The 22,702-nt window shown below is 37.8% G+C and overlaps 1 protein-coding gene across 5 annotated transcripts in view; it reads left to right on the top strand.

The window, feature by feature from the left end:
* RFTN2 (raftlin family member 2) overlaps positions 1–22,625 on the top strand; it is a 50,425-nt gene extending 27,800 nt beyond the window's left edge. For 4 of the 5 annotated variants that reach the window (XM_075028061.1, XM_075028060.1, XM_075028064.1 and 1 more), the window contains 4 exons: positions 3,630–3,751; positions 4,902–5,005; positions 11,768–11,846; positions 17,636–22,625. In XM_075028061.1, coding sequence (XP_074884162.1) covers positions 3,630–3,751; positions 4,902–5,005; positions 11,768–11,846; positions 17,636–17,905 — 575 coding nt within the window. In that variant the 3' untranslated portion in view covers positions 17,906–22,625. The remainder of the gene's footprint in view (positions 1–3,629; positions 3,752–4,901; positions 5,006–11,767; positions 11,847–17,635) is intronic. The other variant, XM_075028062.1, reaches the window with a different exon arrangement.
* Positions 22,626–22,702: the final 77 nt, after the last annotated feature.

Below are 22,702 nucleotides of genomic sequence, written 5' to 3'. Positions count from 1 at the left end.
AACAGAAGAAGCTCTTTATTGGCTGAAGTGTTTTGAACTCTAAAACTCTGTTGTTGGTAAAATATGTAATTAAGAGATTCATTTCCGTTTGAACTGAATTTGTCTGAAAGCCAAAAATTAGAAGTGTTGCAAAAAATAGTGTGTAGCTACTGTTGTGCAATTACTTGAAAATAATGTGAAGAAAATGGTTATACTCTAGTGTTAGGGGAACAGACCAAAAGAGTCTGACATAGTTAATAATTTCAGAATGTAGTAATTATTGTCATAAATGTTGTTTGATAGCAAACTTAGAATTTATACTTCACTAATACTTAGTCTTTGGCTGGATTTGTTCATGTCTTGCTTGTACTAAGTGCTCAGTTGTTGGTGTTCCTTTAAAATTGCTTATGGCAGTTCAGTGTAAGCAAGCAAAACACAGGGCTGCAGTGGAGAAGAGTCTTGTAGAAAGTTTGTTGAAAAGGTTTCAGAGACCCTAAACAATTTTTGCAATACTCAGGCTGATTATCATGTGCAGTAGTTTACTTAATAATGTATTAAAGCAGCTTTCATAAGTCATTTTACATCTGCTTCTTACATGAATTACACAAAGAGGGTAGAATTAGTGGGGTTTGGAGTAGTTTTTATATTTACTGTATGTCTTAATTAGTGCTTTTTTTCTGATATACTGATGTAAAATAATATGCATTCAGCATCCCCTTTGCAAGGTTTGGATCAGTGAAGGGCTTAAAAACAGTTTTAAACAAAATCTTTGGAAATCAGATGATGTGGGTTCTTCAAAAATCAAACCCTGAAAATAATGAGAACACTTCAGTTTTCATTGTTGGTGGTAGTTTAGTTTTGAGTGTGCATCACTGCGTTTCTGTAGCTTTGCAATAAAGTAGATTTAGTGATTGTCAGAGGAACACAAGCACATCAACATCACTATATTTACCTCAGATTGAATTTGGCAGCTAGTCTCTCTCAAACTGCATATTTTGTACACATAAACAGTCTAGTGGCACAGTTTGTATTGGTCATCTTTTTTTGCTCTTAAATTATAATTTCCATCTATTGAAGTCAGTGGAAGAACAAAGTTTCCTTTGGGGGAGGAGAGGTGAGAAATCAGACTCCTAGTTTTCAATACAGATCTTTTAGAGCTAGAAAATAACTGTCTGGAGCTATGTTACAATTCACTGAGGGGTGTTTTTGGCAGCTGTTGAAATTAATCTTTGCAGCTGTTGCCCAACAACAGTTTTACAGTCTTCCCATTCCCCTGTAGCTGTCTGCTCTTCTCTACATGAATAACTATCCCCTCTTTAATACGCAGGTTATGACTTATTTAGGGATTTCATGCTGCCTCTTCGCAGCAGTTGGTGCTTCTCCTTCAGCCCCACTTGACTGGTATGTGTTTCAGTTAGACTCATGGGTGGGTCTGAATTAAACTGGATGTATTCAAAGGCACAGTTCACTATGTGGATGGAATTCTACAGCTGATCAAGTGTCTGTAACCACAGTAAGAAATTAATTTAGCTACTGAGTTCTTAAGCTAAAATGTTTGTTCTTCAGGTGAACATTGAAGAGGTGAAAGTTTTGCATCCGACAGAGGGAAACCTGACATGCTTTTTGGGGGAGAAAAAGTATTTATGCACTTGCACTAATTACTGGAATTACTTCTTGTATGTCTGCATGTGCATTTAGTTATCATCTTCACCTCACTTCTGGTTTTTTGCTTTTAGACTGTGAGGTGTCTTTAGCAGTAGTTGTCCTTTTATACAGCTTTAGTGAAATGAGCAAATTTTAGCTATTGTTTTAATAAAAATAAAACCACCAGATACAAGTCAGGCAGCTGCAGAAATCTTCCTCTGGTTTGGACTCTATATGTTCTGCAAAGTCAGCAGAATTCTGTTGCTACCAGGATCAAAATGCAATACCCAATTTAAGGTAGGAGGAAATTTTAACACAAAAAGAATTTTAAAAAAAATAAAAAAAAATTGTCAATTACCAGCTTCTGTGTTCTGCTGCCAAAAGAGGATGCAGTCATAAAAACAAGCCAGGTAAGTTCTCTTTTAGCAGCCATTTGGACCATTGTAGTGTTTCCTCCATTTGTAGCTGCCTTGGAGGCTCTCATGATCATAGAAGTACCTAAGATTTGTGGAAGAGCTGTGGCAATGTTTTTGCTTTTTCTGGTTTGTGTTATCTGTCATGCAGGTGAATCAGTTAGCCACACGTAGCTTTTTCAATAGAGGTGATTTTTGACGTGGTACACTTTATAAATTATCAGTTTGTCTCAAAATACCACTGAGTGGAGGTATCTTATGTCAATAACTGTTTAAAATTCAGTTATTCTATCACACTTGAAAAATGATAGAAAAAGGAAATATTCTAACATGTTCGAAGTGGACTGCCCATTTTAAGTATCTGCCTGAACACTGAAGAAAGGTCAAAGTCCATGAATTTATAGGATTGAGTATTTATGAATTATTAGGAGCTGTGCAGATATTCATATGTTTGTGCCTGAAGCCATATATTCAGGTCCATGTACAATTGCATTACATTTATGTGTAATCTAAAAATATAATAACATGTCCAATATCTCCACCAATGTGTGGAAGAGATACATATGCATGCAAGTATCTAGATAATCATAACTCAAACTACGTAAATCTGCAACATGCAATATAGTAAAAAATAGTATGAAAACATAGTTGGTGTTTTATGGTACATTAACAAGCATGCTCAAAAAATGGGAATTTCTGGTTTACATAGCACAACTTCTGTGCCAATCCGGTCAATTTTTAAAACCAGACCAGTTGTATTCTGTAAGTTTTCTTTGTTCGCTAGGTGTTTTTTTTCTTTATCTGCCTTCCCTGAAGCTGTGGCAAAAACAATCATCTCTTTACATCTCTGTGCGATATTGGAGAGGATTTAAATCTGATATTCTGAGGATTACATAATTTTACTCTTCAAATTTAGTTTAAGGTAGTCAGCTGTCAAGGTACCTCTGCACAAAAGGCTTCCCAATGGCTCTTAGGAGAAGCAAAACCAGAAAATGAACCAATATTTGATGCACAGCTTTAGTTTGTGCCAACCGGATACTGTCAGGCTTCGACAAGTGAGTTGGGGAGTTGTGCTCTGAAACTTCCTTCCCATCAGGAATCTTCCTACAATTACTTCTGTTTCAGGCTCTTCCTGTGGCCGTTTACGTATTTATTTAAGTAACAGTAGCTAGACTTTGCACTTCATGCTTCATTTATCTTTATGCTCTCTCCCACCATGCCAAAAGCCACATTTATTGTAAGGCATACAATATTGAAGTTGAATAAAGAGGGTTTGTGTCCATCTGCTGCGGGGGATATGTTGAATACAGAAAATTGGAATTCAGATTTGAGCATGGAAGTGGCTAATGGTTTTGAGAAAATGAAACAGTTCATAGTTCAATTTTTGTAGAAAAAGGGGTTTTGAATAACTTGACTTGCATACTTCATCAAGTTGTAACCAGATGCAGAAATAACATCAAATTTGAGTTATTTGCTGTCTCAGATAATTTTATTTTAGAGGACTGTTCAAAAAAACAAGCCCATGTGTACACCTCAGTAAGATATCAACCTAAAACTTTATATTTCAGTTTATATTTGTCTTTGTGTTCACAGGGGACTATTTACCCAAATCTTTAGAAGGATTATTTATCTATGAAGAAGAAGGTGCTGGGGTTCCAGGTTCTAACAGGAAAGGAAATGATGCAATAGTTGTTGAACAATGGACAGTCATTGAGGTAAATTGGTGATTATTTAGCAATGCTATTTCCTACTTATATTTTTCTTTGTTTTTCCTTAGAATGCTTGTACCAGTGTTTGATAAACATTCGGGATGATTTCTTGAAGCCACCTGCATAAGCTAAGCTAAAGCCTTGAATCATAAAAATTAAGTCAGGCCTGTGGCCATTGGTCAATGCGCATAAATGAAATGTGCTGCAGGGATTCTGGCCCGACATTTACAAATGTTCATACCAACAAATGCAATCACCAGGGAAAATTTTGTTTGTTTGGGTTTGGTTTTTTTTTTAATGTGTGTGTGTCAGACCAGTGCAGACATAATTTCAGCAAGTGCAGCTCCACTGATGATGTGCTGAAGTATTTTTAAATAAAAAGGGGAAGAAAATAGCAAAAACTAGAAACAGAACAAGAAGAAATTGATAGTGAATTGAGTATGGTTTTCAGATGTATATTCTTAGTAAAATTTTACTGCTAAATATGAAAGACTTCATTTTTCCTAATAAATTTACATGTACTACTGTACCATGGTACAACAATAAAATTATTTAATGTTTTTTAATATTTTAATATTAAGATCATTGGTATGAATTAATGACATCTGAAAGTAATCGTTGTTGGAGGATAAAAAGGGCTTACTTCTGAAATATTCAATGATAAATAAATTTACCATGTGAAAAGAAACAGCATAAAATTAAGACCTTGTATATATAAAAAAAAACCCAAACAAACAAAAAAAAAAAACAAATACCCAAAAACTTAAGTATATAGCTAGATTAGATGCTTGCTATTCAGATGTGAACTAAAAACCTTAAATACATCGAGACACTTATTATGGTGTTTAAAAAGTTTTAGGCATTAATTTAGCAACATGAGAAGTTTAACAAGTGAGATGTGCTTTGAATGTCTTGCTGAATCAGGGCTCATACCTAAAGTTAATATGTTCTGTCTGTTTTCCTAGACTTCTGTAGTCTTGAACTTTTCAAAATTTTTTCAGATTGAAATAGTGAATCTCCACCAAATAACATAGTTCAATGTCATCTCAAAGGAATATCTCATTATAAATGAGAGGAGAGTCATTGTCATTTTTGTAGAAATGAAAATAAAACCTGTACAGAGTCTCTTTACTACTTTTTATAATTATTAATGTAGGGGTGTGAAATTAAAACAGATTATGGACCTTTATTGCACACGCTGGCTGAGTTTGGATGGCTCCTGACCTGTGTCCTGCCTACACCTATCGTACGACATGACAGGTACCCAAACAATAGATTATGGCATTTTTGGTGTATACCTCTCAGAATTATCAAGTGATTACTTGCATACTTAAATGTAAAAGGAAGAAAAATACTAATAATGTTAACTTCATATAAAATTTGAGATGTAAGTAGCATTATGGTGGAATCTTTTTTACCACACTGTTTTAGGACTACTGACTTGAGTGAGTTTCAGACTAGATCAATAATCCTAAATTTAAAGTACAATGTTTATATCTAAAATTAAAGGTTTTATTTAGGAAACTTTTTGTCACATACCCAGTCTCTGGCAATGGAGCAGCGATGGGGTTACTCATGTATGCTTCAAGTTTAAACAAGTGTTGAAATGTTTCACTAATTTAGGACCTTGGTGAATGACTGGTTGAGAATATGTAAGAAGTCATGTTGTCACAAGACAGTCATGCAGTATTTATTGCAAATGAGGGAGGAGAATGTGCTAATCCAGCAAGTTATTGGGCTGTTTCTCTTCTTCTTTAATGTAGGTATTATGTTTAATTTCAAGTACAGTACCAAACTACTGGATTTCAGTTCTCTGATTGTAAAATTTATTTAGATGACTGAGGGTGCTCTATATACATAAGAAGAGCTAAATAGCAAACCTGGATCCCCTACAAGGTTTGGGGCGGGGGCGGGGGGGTGTTTGGGTTTTTTAACAACAACAAAAAAAAGTACTCTGCTTTTCTTCATGGTATCAAACTAAAAAATGGCAAATTAAACACTGGATTAAGCATACACCTCTTTTCTCTCTCCCTCTTTTTTTTTCTTTCTTTTTTTTTTTTTTTTTTTTTAATTCTTCTTTCATTAGATTAAGATTGCCAGGGTTTGAAAACAAACAAATGTACTGAGGCATGGCTTAGGGCTCATTAAGGACAATGGAAAGAGTGGGTCACTTGAGTAATCTTTGGATCCAGACCTCACTGTATTAAATCAAGACAGCATGAAAAAGGGTGTGAATGAAAGGTTCTAAGAGAACTGCTCCAAGAACCTGGAATTTTGTTCAAGTGATTTGACATAATTAAATCAACTCACCCATGTGAGAAGGAGGTTTTACTGGTCAGGAAATAGGTGTTGGGGTTTTTTTGGCTGTGTTTTTTATAGTAGTTGATTTTAACCAACTGGTTAAATGCAAAGACAGAAGAAATTGTGGTAAAACAGTATGGCACGTTCTTTTTTTGTTTTTTTTTTAAGGGTCTCTGTATGTTTTGTTTTCTTCTGAAATTTGTGAAATTCTGAACTTGTAAAGCTCTTGCTCTGGAGAGAAGCAGTTCTCAGAATATGAAACAAAATGGTTATCCTTTAATTCATTTCTTCAAACAAAGTTTTGTAGTCTAAGCGTATATTACCTTTGAACATGGTGACTTGTAAGGGTACATGAACTGCTGAGCCTGGTTTTCATAAACAGCTGAAATTTTTGGCCATATCTTTGAGTTTGAGAGTAAGCCTTCAGGATCTGCATCTAATTCTTGAAGGTTGTGAGTGGACAATGGGAGAGAGATATTTTAGTAGTCATGGTGTGGGTCACACCATCAAGTCATCCTTTGGGTCACAGGATGAGAGCGAGGTTTTAACCTCATGCCTCTTCTATCCCACAAGCAGTGTAACTGTACCCATCCCTGTAGGGTTTGGACAGCAGGGTCAAGACTGTCCTGAGCAGCTGCTGGCAACCACTCAGTGACTATCCGTCTGCGCTTGCAGCAGGCGAAATGACGCTATTTTGTACCTCGTAGATTGCAGAGCAAAGGCAGTGCCATTTAAAAGAAGGCAAATGCTATACGAAAAAAATAGGAAAAAGTGCTCTAGGAAATGCTAACAGATTCCTTAGGCTAGACCTGTTCCTTGAATTAGTAAGAAGGTAATATACCAGCCAGATATTTAAGTTGCACTAGATGTCTGAAGCAGCATTGCCTCCCAGATGTGAAACAACCAGCCCATTAATAGCTGTGATCATGCAAAAGGGGGTTGTATCCTGGCCAAATCTGAAGTTGGATTCATTTTGTATGAATTTTGTTACACAAGAATAATTTAGACTAATAAAAAGCATTTGTTTTCTGGCCTAAATGGTTAGGTAGGTGTCTGCATGAATTGTCTAGTACTTGTTGTCCTAGTGTGGCTTGTGAGATATTTTTGGAAGAAATATGATAAATCATGTTTTGTGTGCCTCTAATATCTCTCTCTCATATACAACTATTCAAATTTTTTTATTTTTTTTTTAAAAAAAGCCTGTGAACAAGAATTCCTAATTAGGAATTAAGAATTCTTAAGAGTCAAAAAAAGAATGTGTTTCTGTCCTAATAGGCTAAGTAGCGATTGATAAATACTATTTTTAGGCATTGATGTTGGTATTTAAAGAGGAGAAGAAATTCCTGGATGGTTACTACGTGTCCAATATGAAAGATGCCATTACTGTGGTGGTGGATTATCCTAGGAATGCAAGTTAAATATCTCAATAAAGAAGGACACTTTATGCTGCTGAACAGCTGGTCTTTTCCCAGACTTGGAACTCTGACCTCAAAACCCAGCCTGAATATTAACGGCCTTCAGAAACACTGAAAAAATGAGCAACATTTGGGGATGATCTGGCTAATTCATGTATTCATATTTATTTTTAAAAAAGAATTTGTACAAAGTATTTAAAGAAAATTCTATCTAAGAATAAAATGTTAGCAGGGCAGCCTGCTCCCCATTTTCATTCACCGTAATATTTTACTCTCTTCTCTGTCTTCCTCTTCTTCTCATTTAATGCAAAACTTTCCCTCATCTGAGGTCTTCTGTGATCTGTTCCTAGCCATTATGCCCACTGCTTGTCTGCAGACAAAGAGTGTGACCAATGGGCTAACAGGTTCTGTGGCGTGACAGGATTGTCATGCGCTGATGTGTTCCTTTTTTTTGTTTTTTACATGATTAGGATTTGAAACAGCTTAAAAAACACCAGGCTGTCATGTCTGTTCCTATGTGGTTTTTTTGTTGTTCTTTGAAGTTTTTCTTTTTTACAGGTGTTCCTCTCCATAAAATAAAATGTCCTGTTGCGTGGAGTGTCATGCCACATGATAGCTGAATGTCATGGATCACTGGCAGGCAGGGGCAGTGGTCTGTAGGCCTATTCAGTCCTTTAGCTCCCACCTCAATGGCTAAATCATGTTGGATGGGAGAAACATTTCCTTGAGAAATGTTATCTTTGCTGTTATGAATAGAGCAACGGTATACGTCATATTCTTGAATATGCAGAGTTGCTATTTTGTGCAATTTTGTTTGAAAAATAAGCGCTGTGGGTTTTGGAGTGTTTTTTTTTGGTCAGCACACTATAAACCCACAGAAGTTCCCCTCTTCTGTCAGTGATTCTCTTTTCCAGGGAGATGAGAAAACAAGAGCGTGAAAAATAAAAGTGCATATGATGCAATGTTTGTTGTATCCATCCATATCTTGGGTATTTAAATTTTGTCAGCAGTGAATAAAGATTGGTTTTGGCCAAAAAAGAATACAAGACAGATCCATAATATTAGTGACCTAAAGAGCCTCCTGCATTATAAACAACTCCTACTTGCTAGGTAAATGTCTTCAAGACAAGAATTTTACAGTAATTAGTCCATTTAGGAGCTAAATTTGGTGAGTGGGAAAAAAATATGTTAGAAGATACTTAGCTGGTAACTTGGTGCAAGCAGTTACTAATATGATATTATCATGAGTTTGTAGAATTTCATACATGTGTGTGGTCTAAAATTAGAATTATTTCTAAGGCTTTTTAAATTTTTCATTAAACAGATCCTCTAAGCCAGGGGACTTACTATCCCAGCCTGGTGTCTATCTCATAACTCAAAGTCTAGCTGCTCTGCGATTCCAAAGGAGTGCAAAACTTTATTTTGGGAAATGCAAGAAAACCTGAATCAGTTAAAAGAATTTATTATCTTGCTCCTTCTGTTCATTTCACAGAAAATTTTGTCTAACCTTAAAAGTGCTTTGTATATAAAATGCTCATGCATAAAAAAAAAAAAATCTGTAAAAATCAGAGCTGTTGGCAGTACTACTTAGCTTCTAGCTTAATGATTGTTTTGGAGGACTTATTATATACATGTAAGAGGACAAATTTATTGCCCATACAGCATAAGCAGACAAGCAAATTGCTGGGGTTTTAACAAAAGAGTCTCTGTTGCTCTTCATCCCTCTTAAAAGAAGAGACAGGAAAAAGGCTTCAGCAGCCTTACTCTGCAGTGACCTTTATTTCCCCTCACTGATTACTGTAGTCCCTGAAAATGGGCAAGGCAGACTGTCTACAAGGGCTGGAAAACAGGCAGGCAAATCCAGTGCAAAAAAACTGACTTTGCAGTTATTAATTTATCATGACAAACTACTTCATCTGAGTTTTCAAAATGCCCTGACTTACGAGGCAAAGAGGAAAGGGGGAAATGTGAGGGAAGCTATGGAGTGGCTTGCTCTAAGCGCTTTTTCTCATTTAAATTCTGTGGAAATCCCACTGTCATTGAGTTCTTTGTGAATTAAGCTCATAGCCGCTTTGTCGTGTGCAGCATTTTAATAAGGTCAGACTTAGAAAATTGTTAATTTACTTATTGTCTACTCACCATCGTGTCCTTTCTCTGTTCTAGTAGAATTTGTACAAGCTGTAGCTTAATGTTTGGGTTTTTTTCTTTTCTCTGAAGGAATGCAGACACTGTTACAAAATAAGCTGTAGGGTCTTCCCCATGTTGGGGACTGTGCTCAGCCTTCTCGCTTAGAAGAGAGATTTCCCAGTTGACATTATCAAAACAGACATAACTGAAGCAGGGAGAGGTATCTAGCCAAGTGGAATAAGGTTGCAGGATTGCTGATTTCCTTGTCATGACATAAAATTGTAACACATTTTCTTTTAATGAATGCAAATAGCTAGGTAGGGACTCTCAGAGCAGGAAACCTTGTTAACTTAAGGAAACTAATGAGTTAGTTCTCCTGCTTCCTTGTTTCCCCCAGAAGCTGGAGTTTAAGATAGTTCTCTATTTTCCTCCAAGGAAGACATGCAAAGATATGCCATGACCTGAGTTCATCTGGACTGAAAGGAAGATTGTGAGGGGCCAAACACCATCACGAAACCATCATCACTGACTATTGATCAGATGTAGTGGAGTATGCTGGGAATCATGCAGTTTTGTGTACTTTCTCAGAGCTCACTTCCAGAAGCTCTACTGGGGCAGGCTGTTCACAAGCTCTTCCTGATCTCATAGGAAAGTTTTAATCCCTGTTTTTTCTTGGAGCAAGTCCCTAATGTTAAATATAAATTAATTCTATCAGTCCTAGCCCTGGCATGAAACATGAATCAGTTCATCTCAACTTTATGTGTGTGGTTGTTAAGATTGTGACATACCTACGCTGAAGCAGAAGCATACATTATTGTAGTAGTTCTGTTTTGCGATTTATAGAATCATAGATACTCAAATGAACTCACTACATCTCTTTTGTGTTTATATCTTGCCACTTTTCTTTAGTGCATTCTTAAATCTGTAGTCACTCTTCTGCCAAAGTATTTCAGTGTCTTTCCTTTATATGCATAAAGACCTCATTGAATACTGCCCAGAAGTAGGAGTTGAGGGGAGAAGAAGAGTTTATCAAAATGTAGTATCTGATATTTAGAAGAGCACAGGAATTTCTTAAACCCTCCCATCCTAGAGCTCTGGTCTTGGAAGTTCTTGTACTCTTTCAGTGCCACCGAGTGGGGCTTTGTAGTATATATGCAATCAGTGTGTTGACCTGTATTTCTGATGGAAAGGTGATGAAAATAAATACATAACTTCAAGAGTCACCAGTATCACTGGTGCTAAAAGAATGTAACACTTCTGAAACATCGTATCAGTAACACCTGACTTGGTCTTGAGGAACAATTTTGCTTTTTCACATTTATTTTTCTGAAAGTATTTCCTTTTGAAAAACAGTTCACAGTGCTTCTTTAAATTATATCTACCACAACAGTATCAACATTTCTAAAAGTTCCAGGACTAAAAACTGAAGTTCCTCCTTCAATTTTTTTTTCTCTTTTATTTCTCTTACTACTATATTCTCTTGTCCTTCCTGTGTGTGTGCCTCCCATGTACAAAATGGCCAGTGTCATTTATCTTATTATGGATGCAGAGCTTATAAAAACTGAGCTGAGTCCTTTTATCCATGGGTGGTGAGACAGCAAGCTTATCCCACTGTGTCAGTTAGATGTCTCGTTACAACCGGAGAACACCTTTTAGTTAGCAGTAAAGAATGTTACCTCCTAAGTTTTATACCACAAATTAATGAGATATTTGTTGAGGCTGTGGATCTATTGAGATTGGGCCTACTTGTTGTGCCGTTAATAGGTAGTAGTATGTTGCTGTATATTTGAGAGTGAAGATTAGGTGAAAGAAAGACTCTTTGAGGCTTACTTCAGTCATAAAGGTGCAGACTTTGATTAAAAGTACAAGCTCTGGTACTTAAACTTTCAAGAGCAGACATGTTAAATAACTCTAATCATAGTAATACAAATTTTTTTTTCTATACATATTTTCGTGTACAACACCTTAACCCAGCTCAATGCTTCTATGTTTTGGGGTTTTTTTAAATGTGATTACAGAACTGTTCAGGAATTAATAAACCAGTTAATGCTTGGTAGTCTATCATCTTCTCACTCATGGACTTACGTACACACAACTTACAGTGGACTCTGAAAGGTATGAACGTCTTACAGTAACTTAATGCCTTTAAAATATTGAAACAATTTTCTTTAACTTTTAGTGAAGGAAATCTGGCCACAAAGCAAGTCATTTTTCTTCAGAGACCTGTTATGTGGAATTCTGCTGTCCAGACACCAGAGGTGAGTAACATGTTTATGGTATTAATATAAACAAATTAGTACTCCACATAATGGTTAGGTACAGAAACAAACTAGACTTCAAAATTAAGGGGAAAAAAGTGGCAGAAGAGGGTGTCACTTGAAACAGGTTCAAGTTTGTGGAGGGCTTTTGCAGCTGAACTCATTTTTTTCTCAGCTGTACACCTCTTAAGCCATAGAGAAAAGCATACGCATGCTAAAAACCTGTTTTGTGCTGAGAAATTACTGTGTCTCAGGTGGATCAGGTTGGCTACGTTACAAGTATTTCTTTAGAAGTCTTCAGGAAGTCTTAAATGTTCCTATTCAAATCCTGGATGTGTTGCACATGAAAAAGAAAACATTTTCTTTTTACCTCCAAAACATCTACTTTGACAATTGTAGAAGAAGGCAAGTGACAAGCTGTGCAAGGGATACTGTAATCTGGAGGTTAAGAGGGTGAAGGGGTGTTAGCTGTTGCTGCATGAATATGTGTGACAGAAACAGAGGGTTTAAAATTCCTGCAGCTGGACCTCAACAACTCCTTGTCCCTTTTCAGTGAGGCTCCCATAACAGTGGTTGTATACAAGTGCTTTGAGGATTAAGTAACTGGCAGTTGTTACCGCATTCTTCTTGGAGTCAAGGTCACAACAGTTATTGCACCTGTATAGCTCTGTAGTAAATCCTGCTGTGGCCAGAGAAGGATGAACTACTGCTAGGCTCTTCTTTGCCAAGTCTGTCAACATCCTGTGGTAGATTTTAATTTTTGTTATTTCTGTTTTTTAATAGCCATGCAACCTTTCTCTAATCAACATGGCTTTCCTGTGATAGTCTTAAGCAGCTGTGAAAACTATGGATGTTCTCACTCATGTCCAACACCAGAGTAGTAACTTTACAAACTTTGTCATTCGTGGTATTATATACTATTATAAGGCAATAATACTTCTTCTTTCTCCATCTGTATAAATGGTTCCATGAGTCTCTAAATTTCTTGCATTCATGTTTGATCTTTCTCCGTCCTTTTTACCTTCTATCCAGTGTGTTACCATCACCTCTATTTTCCTCTGTTTAGTGTTTCTAAAATACACTCTCCCTTTTTTTTTGTTCTTCTCCAGGCTTTTGCTTATCTCCACCCTAACTTCCTTCTCACTGTGTCCCCTGATAATTACTACTTCCATGCCTGGAAGAACTGCATTCAACATGCACAATGAAAGTCCTGTTTTATTTTTTGTCTCTACTGCCATTTCAGTTCCCAGCTAGTTCTTGTACACTATCTATAATTTATTTCCTAGTTTACAAAATTTGAGCTTCCACTTTTTTCTCTTCAGTGTTCTGTGTAGTCTCCCTTGCCAGTGTCTTAAACTCCTCTTCCATTCATACCCTCTTCTAAATTCTGCCAGTTCCTCATACAATTTTTTTCCTTTAATTTCCCCCTGTGTACCAAGCATCTTCAGCTTTTAGCTTTCAGAGCTTCCGACCCCTGCTCTCCTGCCTGACTTCGTAGTCTTTACATTCTTTCCTAATACATTTCTGAAAGTATGTTTTGGAACTTAATTTTGGTATCAGTTTCATAAATATATAAAACCTCATTATGTCGGTCATTATCAAAGAAAGTCATACTTTTCCTGATGCTTCCCTACCTATACTCTGTATAATAAGGGCATGGACTCCTGATATGAATACTCTTTCCTTGGTAAGGCACGTTATTTCTAACTATAAGCGTCTCTTAAAAGGCAGCATAACTACATGGGACAAGTTAGAATGGTTAAGACTGGATTCTGCCAAGAGATGTAATACAAACCAGTTCTGTAAAAACATTCAGTCTGAGGAACTGATGAATCTTTGAGACGTGGTTTAAATTAAAAATAGGAAGCATTATGCTCACAGTTTAAATTCTTTCACCCAGTTGTGAGGTGATCAGCAGCTTTTGTTTATACAAATAACATGGTGTGTTTTGTAGTTAGTGTTTTACTTTGTTGTAGTGGGAAACCTTTTGACTTAAGCATTAACATACTGGCAGTAAACAAGAAATAGCTGATTTGTAGCCATTTACATCAGGATTACTGTGTTTAAAATCTGAGCAAACTTAATATCTAAATGTGCTCTTTAAGTAGCAGTGAATGTTTTACTTCTTCACCAGGAAATTTCAGTATGCTGAGGTCATTTTAGTATGGGATAAATAGTTCAGGCTGAAGCTGAAACATTTACCAGTGTAACATTTTCCTTCTGTTTTTCCAATTAGGTTGTTTTTCCCCGAAATTTTAATCTTTTTATTTCATTGCTTTTTTACCAAAATGTCTGAATTGGCAAACAATTTGCTACCTTCATTACAATTTAAATTCATAGATTTGTTAGTAATTCCTAACTGGTATAGAATGTCATGCTAGCTTTGCATTGAGTAGCTAGATTTCAGGTGCAAAACAAGCTACTGAAATTTGAAAGCATTAACTTTTGCTCTAGAAACTTAAATATGTTTATTTAAAATGTGCCCTGGACATTGATGACACGGCTGTACAACTTCAGCAAACCCTTGCAAACATTTTAGTAAAAACATTTAATTCCTGTGATTCTATATTGTTGGGCATGACATTTCCATTTTCATTTGTACTGTGTATTTTTTCCTTTATATTCAAATTACATGAAAGTTGTTAAAAAAATTTTCATGTCCACAACTTAAGATGTTTTTCAAACACAGAAGTACTTAAGATAGCTAAAATGTTTTAAGTTCAAGAAGAAAAAAAATTGCATCACTATTTATCCTTAGCATGTTTGCAATTCAGATACCTCAATAAGAATGCGACCTATGAGAGAGTCAAAATACAAAAGCCGCAAGGCTCTTTCATTACTGGAATAAGAAAGCAGTCTCATGCAGGCCTTCTCAAACAGTTCACTGTCAAGCCCCCCAAGCCCTGATCACATCACTTTCCAGCTCTCCACAGTGCAGCAGGGTCTGGCCATGGCAGGAGCTTTGCCCCACAGGCAGGTCCAGCTGCTGGACCTCTGGACTTGCATTCCGGAGAATGGCAACATGGGTACAGGTTGCTTTGTGTACTCAGGATTTTTTTTTTTTTTTTAAATTGTTGGGTCAAAGTTAGCATTGCCATTTCTACAGGAAGTTTTGCTTCAGTAAGAATTGACAGGAAAACCCCTTTTACCTGGTCTTTTATTCCCACAGGGTCTCTTTTCTGAGGAGGGTATATTTTATGTCCTCACAGCTCATCTCTCTGCCGCCTTGTATATTCGTGGGATAGTGCTTTATGACCTGGCTTGTGATTTATGTAATGGTTCAAAGGCCTGTTGGATTAGAAGGGCTATACTGTTTCAGTGGGCTCTTTGTTTATGACATACCATTTGCTCTTCTGAGAAAATAGTGCAGAGGAGGAGATCCAAGATTGAACCACACATTGCTTGAAGGTTTTCTGGTTTTTTCTTTTCTCTTTTTTTCCTTTATTTCCCTTAAGCAGACTTCTCCATCCTCTTACCGTGGCATCCAGGCAAAGCTTATTTCCTTCTGTTTCTCCTGAGGCAACACTATTTCCCCTTAGTCTAATTTCCCAATGTCTTCTGTAACAGCTTCCCTAAATACATTTCCTTTAGCCACAAGGGCCATTGTTTTTACTGTTTCAGAAGGGTTTGAGAAAAAACTTAGCGATGTATAGAAGGGGGGCACAGAACTTGTGAGAGCATGGCAAAAACAGTTGTGGGGTGGTTTTGTTTTTAAAGTGTTTGCATTTGTGCAAATCCCCCTGCAAGAGTGCTTGCATCTTTTACCCACTGAAACACAGCTCTGTGCTGAGGCTGGATTCCTTCTTAGCTAGTTGTCCTCCTTCTGTGGACAGGGCTGTGTCCCCTGGCAAAGCATCTCCCGGTTTAGCAGTGCTTCTGCTGACAGCAAGACTCCAGGCAGACAGCCAGGGCACTTCTGCCTTCCCAACTATGCTCCTCTGCTGTGACTCAAGGCCCTGACATTGCCTCTGGAGGTGCTGCATCATCACAGATCTTGAGTACCTTGGGTAGCTCCTGTCGTGGTTTAACCCCAGCCAGCAACTAAGCACCACGCAGCCACTCACTCACTCCCCCCCCACCCAGTGGGATGGGGGAGAAAATCAGGAAAAGAAGTAAAACTCCTGGGTTGAGATAAGAACGGTTTAATAGAACAGAAAAGAAGAAACTAATAATGATAATGATAACACTAATAAAATGACAGCAGTAGTAATAAAAGGATTGAAATGTACAAATGTTGCACAGGGCAATTGCTCACCACCCGCTGACCGACACCCCGCCAGTCCCCGAGCGGCGAATCCCTGACCCCCCTTCCCAGTTCCTAAACTAGATGGGATGTCACATGGTATGGAATACACCGTTGGCCAGTTTGGGTCAGGTGCCCTGGCTGGGCATGAGAAGCTGAAAAATCCTTGACTATAGTCTAAACACTACTGAGCAACAACTGAAAACATCAGTGTGTTATCAACATTCTTCACATACTGAACCCAGAACATAGCACTGCACCAGCTACTAGGAAGACAATTAACTCTATCCCAGCTGAAACCAGGACAGCTCCTGATAGTAAAATGAAATAAAGCTTCTATTTATTTGTAATGCCTCAGAGGACCCTTAGCATAGTCTGATAGGTCTATTGTTTGCATAAATCACAATCTGCTGATTTTTCTTTTTGATACTGGCAGCCATCGCTTCTGACAAGAAGCATGTCAGGAGATCCCAGTACTAATGTCAGACTGTATTTATACCGAGTTCTTCATGTGCAAGGTCTCTTTAGACCCCCTCACAAATTGCTGTACAGGACAGCCACTGACTTCTATCTGTGTAGATGCACCATGTGGATTGAATGCAATTCTCAAGAAACTTGCCATTATCTGAGGAGGCCTCTGAAGGTCTTTAATGGCAGAACTGGAAAGACGGGAAAGCGTAGCAGTCTTGCCATGAGATGGATCAGTGGGAAACCTTCAGTCCTATGAAGTGGTCAGATCACACTCTTAAAGAGCTCAATGCAGTTTAATTCACATCTTTATCAAATGTTGCACTCTTGTTGAAGCTTCTAGACAGAACTGTGTTTGGGGAAATTATCAACATCTACTGACTTTCAGAACAGCTTGCAGATGAGGGCACTAGCCAGACATTGTACGTGGTGGCATGGAGATATGTGAACAAAGGAGAATGAATGTCTGGCTGCAGTAGTAGCTGGAGATGGTGGAGCTGTCAGCTGCATGCCCACCACTGCCTGGCCCTGCCACCCCTCTGGGCAGGAGGGACCTCTGCACCTGAGAGGAAGCCGATGGCAGGAGCTGTGCCACCCTCGAGCATTCATCCCTGCAGAGCACAAGAAAAGGCAGCACACACATGTGCCATATGGCAGAAAGCATCAGAGTCAGGGTACGTTAGACATGTATGTTAGGCACAGAATGTGCTTCCTTCAAAAAGCTGATTTTTAGCATGGGTTAAGATCTGTAAATCATTCCAGATCTGCCAAGTACTACATAAGAATCAAGCATTGTTGGAGTACCTTTTCTTAGCATTCATTTGTGCTTTCTTGAATCTTGACTATGTCCTGAATCTTCTTTGTCTGTCTTAAAATGTATTTATAGAGAACAAAACTGTATCTGTCGGAGGTTTTTTCTCCAGAGGAGTTCATAGTTTAAACCAGAGTGTGAAATGCTGCCTTAGGTTAAAATGCAGCCAGCATTAAACTCATGTATGACTCATTGCAAAGTGTTTGACTTTTTTTTTTTTTTTTCCCCCTAAATAAGCTAACATTTAAACATCCTCTTGTATTTCAGAGGAAATCCTTAAGACAAGTTATTGGGGAGGAAAAAGGCAAAGTCTCTAGCAGAAGTGTTGGATTAGACACAGCTACTTCTCGCCCTGTAGAAATTGGACAACCACCTGATGAGTTTCACCTATCTCCATCTAAACAATGTTGGATCAAGGAGGGATCTTCCCAGTATGGAGGCTTTCCAGGATTCAGTAGCAGTGATGGAGTATTAAGGGAACTGGATGATGGACAATTTGACCAGGAAGATGGAGTCACTCAGGTCACATGTATGTGATAAAGTAAGTAACTGCATCAGATGGACATGTACATAATTCACACAAATGTTAAAAAACAAACAAACAAACATACTACTTTAAATGCATTGGTATAATCCTATGACTTTTCCCAGATTAATTTTATATTTTTGGCTGTTTCTTTGTTGTGTTAATCCTACTGTAGTAATAATACTACTGCAAAATAATTTGGTTTTCTGTCTCTCTCTAATAGAGCAACTACATGACTCTGCTAACTTGTTAATGCTTTTGACAAGCAAGGAAGCAAATGCTGCAAAACAGTGACAGTTTGAATTGTGTAAGAGAGAAAGGAATGAGGATGTTTAGTATTTTCCACAAGCTGGAGGAGTGTGTTTTGTCTTTAAAGGGCATTGTAAATACTGGTGGGGAAAACAAACTGTCTGGCTGTTGTTAAGTTTTAATGTAATTTTCACTTTACTTGCCTTGCATAAATTCAAAAGCCTAGAGAAATGTTAAGTCTTACACTAGAGTGTTAATAATGTAAGCTACATTCAGACTTGGTATGTGCAGAAAACCTCTGGAGGCTGTAGGCAGACACTTGTTCCTGTAATATAATTTCTCCTATGCAGGTTTTTTACCAGGGTTCCTTGTACATCTAAGCCAAAAGCTATCTGAGCATATAGCTTGTATAATGATGTATTCATAATTTACTCATGAGTGGAAATGAAGAACCACTCACCCCCCTGAAAGATAACTTGCAGTCTACGAAAAAGTAGTTTGAGAAACTCACTAAGAAGCATTGACAGCAAGGTGCACAATGATGGTGATAATACATAGGAGGAAGAAGTAGGCTAAACTTAATAGGCAATATTAGATCATAGACTATACAAATATGCTTATGTATATATAAAAAATTTCTCAGCTAAATATATCTCATACTGGGTAAAAAGTATTCAACTGCATCAAATACCAGAAAGGATGTTCAGAGTACAGGATGAAGTTGCTGTGCTTCCATCCTCACTGTGGGGAGGAGCTGCTTGCATTAAGGGAGGTTAACACTGGCAGGGTTCTGTGGGGAGAGGCATGAACAGGAATTATTTTTATGCTGCTGTCTTGAAATTACATTTTACAGAGGAGAAGCTGAATACAAATCCATCTCCAGAAGGTAAATGTGATTGTAACTAAAAATTGCGTTTTTCAGTTAGTTTTAGAAGCAAAAACTATAAATATTCGTCATACTTAAGCTAATGGAAAATAATATGGTCAAAATGAGAAATCAGAACAGAACTGAGCAAATGTATTCACAACACTTTGCTCAATGTTTACAGTACAGCACGCACATCACCCAGGCATTTTGATACCTGTCTGCGCGTGTTGTACTGCAAACACTGAGAGAAATGTTGTGAATACATTTAACTACACCACCCCACTCCCCCGGGGTGGTATCCCACCAGCTGCCATGGGAGTCTCCCTGTCCACAGTGGTAGATGCTGGCGCTAAACTCAGTGGGCAAATTAATGCAGTGACAGGAACACCAATAATTGACTCCAAACGAACACCCCAGGAGATGACCAGGATGGTGGAAGTCAGACTGCGATCTGGGTGGCAGGGAGCTGTGCAGAAAGAACATTGGCAGAAGCTGCTTATTTCAATAAGCAAAAAGTAACTCCTGAAAGAAAAAAGGTTACACCTGCTATGACAGCAAAAGTAGTACAAAGCCTTAGTGCTGTTTCAATTTATTTTTACAAGGTGGGGGGTAAGGGAAACCCTTTCTACTTGCATGATTGTCACAGTGGGAGCTTGAAATGATTACTGCTTTGGAGCTGCTTCCCAATTTCATTATGAAATTGTTGTAGGCAGGCTTGTTGTTTATTTTTCACTCTGGAAGAGCAGCTCTAACAACTGTTTGTAGCAGGTTTGTGGCTTTTTTGAAAAAAAATTCCACAGCCCTGGAGCCAGAGACATTCCTTCAACTTCTTTTTTCCTGTTGCACATTGTTGAAAAAGGCAGCTTCTATTTTCTCACTTTAATTTCTTAGGAAAAATGCTGGCAGCCTGGCAAAATAGTTTGAATGGTGACTGTTTTAAGAGCCAAATACGTGCCAGTAGGGCAGGAGGAGGACTGCACGCACCACAGGGAGCGATGGGAGCGCAGGAGTACCTGTGATAGTAGGCACGGTAAGAAATCCATTCTTGCCAAGGCTTCTCTCCCTGCTTTCCCACCAGCACCTCAAGGTCACAGATGTGGGGCACAAACCTCGTGTTCATTCTCTGTCTGGGGGCACCACGTGGAGGAGGATCACCCCACTAATAGGGAGAGGGCTGGGCTGGGGTGGTGTTCCCCACAGAACCTGACCCAACCGCTGCTTTCTCATGCAGCCCACTATTCTGTGAGCAGCAGTCATCGTCATGCAGTTAGCAGGGATCTCCTCCATGGTACACAGATGTGAAAAAAATTATGAAAATACATGTTACATCTGTCTCTGGCAGAAAGCCAAGTAACTCTAGCATATTAAAAATGGGGTAACAGCTGGTCTTGTGCAACTTGGAATATGTTGCTCTACTTTTAAAAGTATTTTTCATGAGTTATCTAAAACTGTCATGTGTGTGCTTAATTTTTTAACTACTGGTGGTTCTCCATACAAGTCAAATCTGTAAAACCAGCAAAAATTGGTCAAAAAAACTAGCAATTCTGAATATTCCAAGTTAAAGCATTTAAAGTATATCAAAGAAATTACCTTTTATAAAGCAGTAGCCCTGCTTAAGATGGTTAATAGTAGTGAACCCTAAAGCAAAACTGAACTACAACTATTTAAATAAGTTACAATATATAAAGTAATAAATAGCACGCAGTTAATCTTTCTAGAATACATTAATTGGATAAAGAGAATTGTTTAACTTTTAACTGAGATCTTGTCATATCAGCTGTTGAGAATGCAGAAAATTCAAATAAATTAGTGTCTTTTTAAAATAACTTTTCCCCTTACAATTAATGGGATGTACACAAGGGAGATTCTGTTTTGGAACAAGGATAGAAATAGAGTATGCTCTGGATGTCCACAGGTACACTTTAGAATATCCCCACTTTTAGCAAGAAAGGTTTTTCTTCTTAAAATGAAATAAAGCTATATTGCTTTTAAGTAGCCCAGTTTTAACTGCGCTTTGGTCCTTGCTCTTGAATCTCACAGGTGTTGACTGTGCTGCAAACCTCTGAATTTCTTTCTAGTCTTTTTAATTCAGTGTAAATATGCTAAATTGTTTCCTCTGAAGCCACTCAGCAATTCCTATATAGTTAAGGACAGCTGGGGTTTTTTAATGCCATTTGCTTCACAGTATGTTAAGTTGCCCCTGCTGCAGGAACATTAAACTAGATTGTTTCCCTTTCACCTCACAGGGCTACATGTAGGCTCTGTACTAGGAAAAAATAAACAAAATACAGTTCTTCACCTGAAAAAAAAATTCAACCTGACAGGAGCCAAGATAGAGATCTGTAAAGTGAGTGCCATGGAGAGGGTATTCCTCAGCATTCTTTTTTTTGATACAAGAACTGGAGGGAATCATGGAAGTGGTAAGTAGCAGCTTTGAAACAAATCATGGTATCTACCCAGCTAACTGGAGAATTCCTTGCTGCAGGATGCTGCGTATAAAACTAGATGGATTTAAAAAGTGACTGAAAAATTCCTGAAAGGAAAAACATCACCCTATTCTCTCTGAGAGTCACTGAACCAGAAACTGTTGGGAGATTCTGAAAGCTGGTCTGACTGACTGCATGCTTATCCTGTTCTTTAGGTCATTGTAAGCACCAGTGCTTCAGCCCTGGTGGGCATGTAGCTGTGAGAGTGTTCTTGTGCTGCAAGGCTTTCTTTCAGAAATCAGGGAGAGTAACTTGCTTGCTCAGCCTGTGTGAGGACTGTGCAAGAATCATCTGACTTCACACACTAATTGAAGAACACAGAATAAACCACCTGTCTTCCTAGGGCATGGATGCTGAAACAAGTAATTGAAAATGCTTCTAAAACAAACTACAGAAAATCTTCTATTCTGTTCTTTGTAGTTAAAAATTCTGAAAGCCAACTATATCTTATTTGGAAAAGTGAGAAGGGGAGGGTGTGTTTTGGGTGTAGGAGATTCCAATTTAGGCTACTTGTTTTATCACCTGGGCTTACACAAACCAGAGCATTAAGGTACGCCTTTATTAAGGTTGTGATGAGCACTGTCTGTTAATTAAACTAAGTTTGTAAATCAGAAGAGCTGTCAGAAAGAGTAACTCTGGCAAGATTTTTTTTTATATGCTCCTATTATATCTACATACACACACACACAAACTCTGTTCAGTTTTCATTTTACCAGAATGTATTTTACATACTCATCTTTTTATTGGAAGAATTGCAAATCAAACTTAAAAGCATGAATGCATTTTCTGGCAAAAAAAGTAAGTACACTTATTTATTCAATAACAGGGCTTCAGTTAGGAGCCTGTGTGTCTGAAATGTAATAGAAAAGTCCCTTACCTGTATGACAGCAGAAATGCCCTGCAACTATTAGAAAGAAGAGATAGAAGGCAATCGATGCTGTTCATGAACCTCTGCAAAAGACTGTTTATACTTTTGTTTGGAGAGGAAATACTTTTCTAGAGTTTACAAGCAGGAAGACACTATCCACTGTAAAAAAAAAAAAAATGTTGTGCCCAGCTCATAATTGTCAGAAAAATTTATTTACATACCTGGTCAATTGCAATAAACTGCTGCTTAACTTCGCTGTTTCTGGTCTGTAAAATACTTTTTTTTTTTTGTAAAGCCAAGATCTTTTCTATAGTTCTGATAGGAAGCTTCTCACCAT

Source organism: Buteo buteo, chromosome 5 (genome assembly GCF_964188355.1).
Source record: "Buteo buteo chromosome 5, bButBut1.hap1.1, whole genome shotgun sequence".
Taxonomy (NCBI): domain Eukaryota; kingdom Metazoa; phylum Chordata; class Aves; order Accipitriformes; family Accipitridae; genus Buteo; species Buteo buteo.
This window is presented reverse-complemented; position numbering and strand designations above follow the sequence as displayed.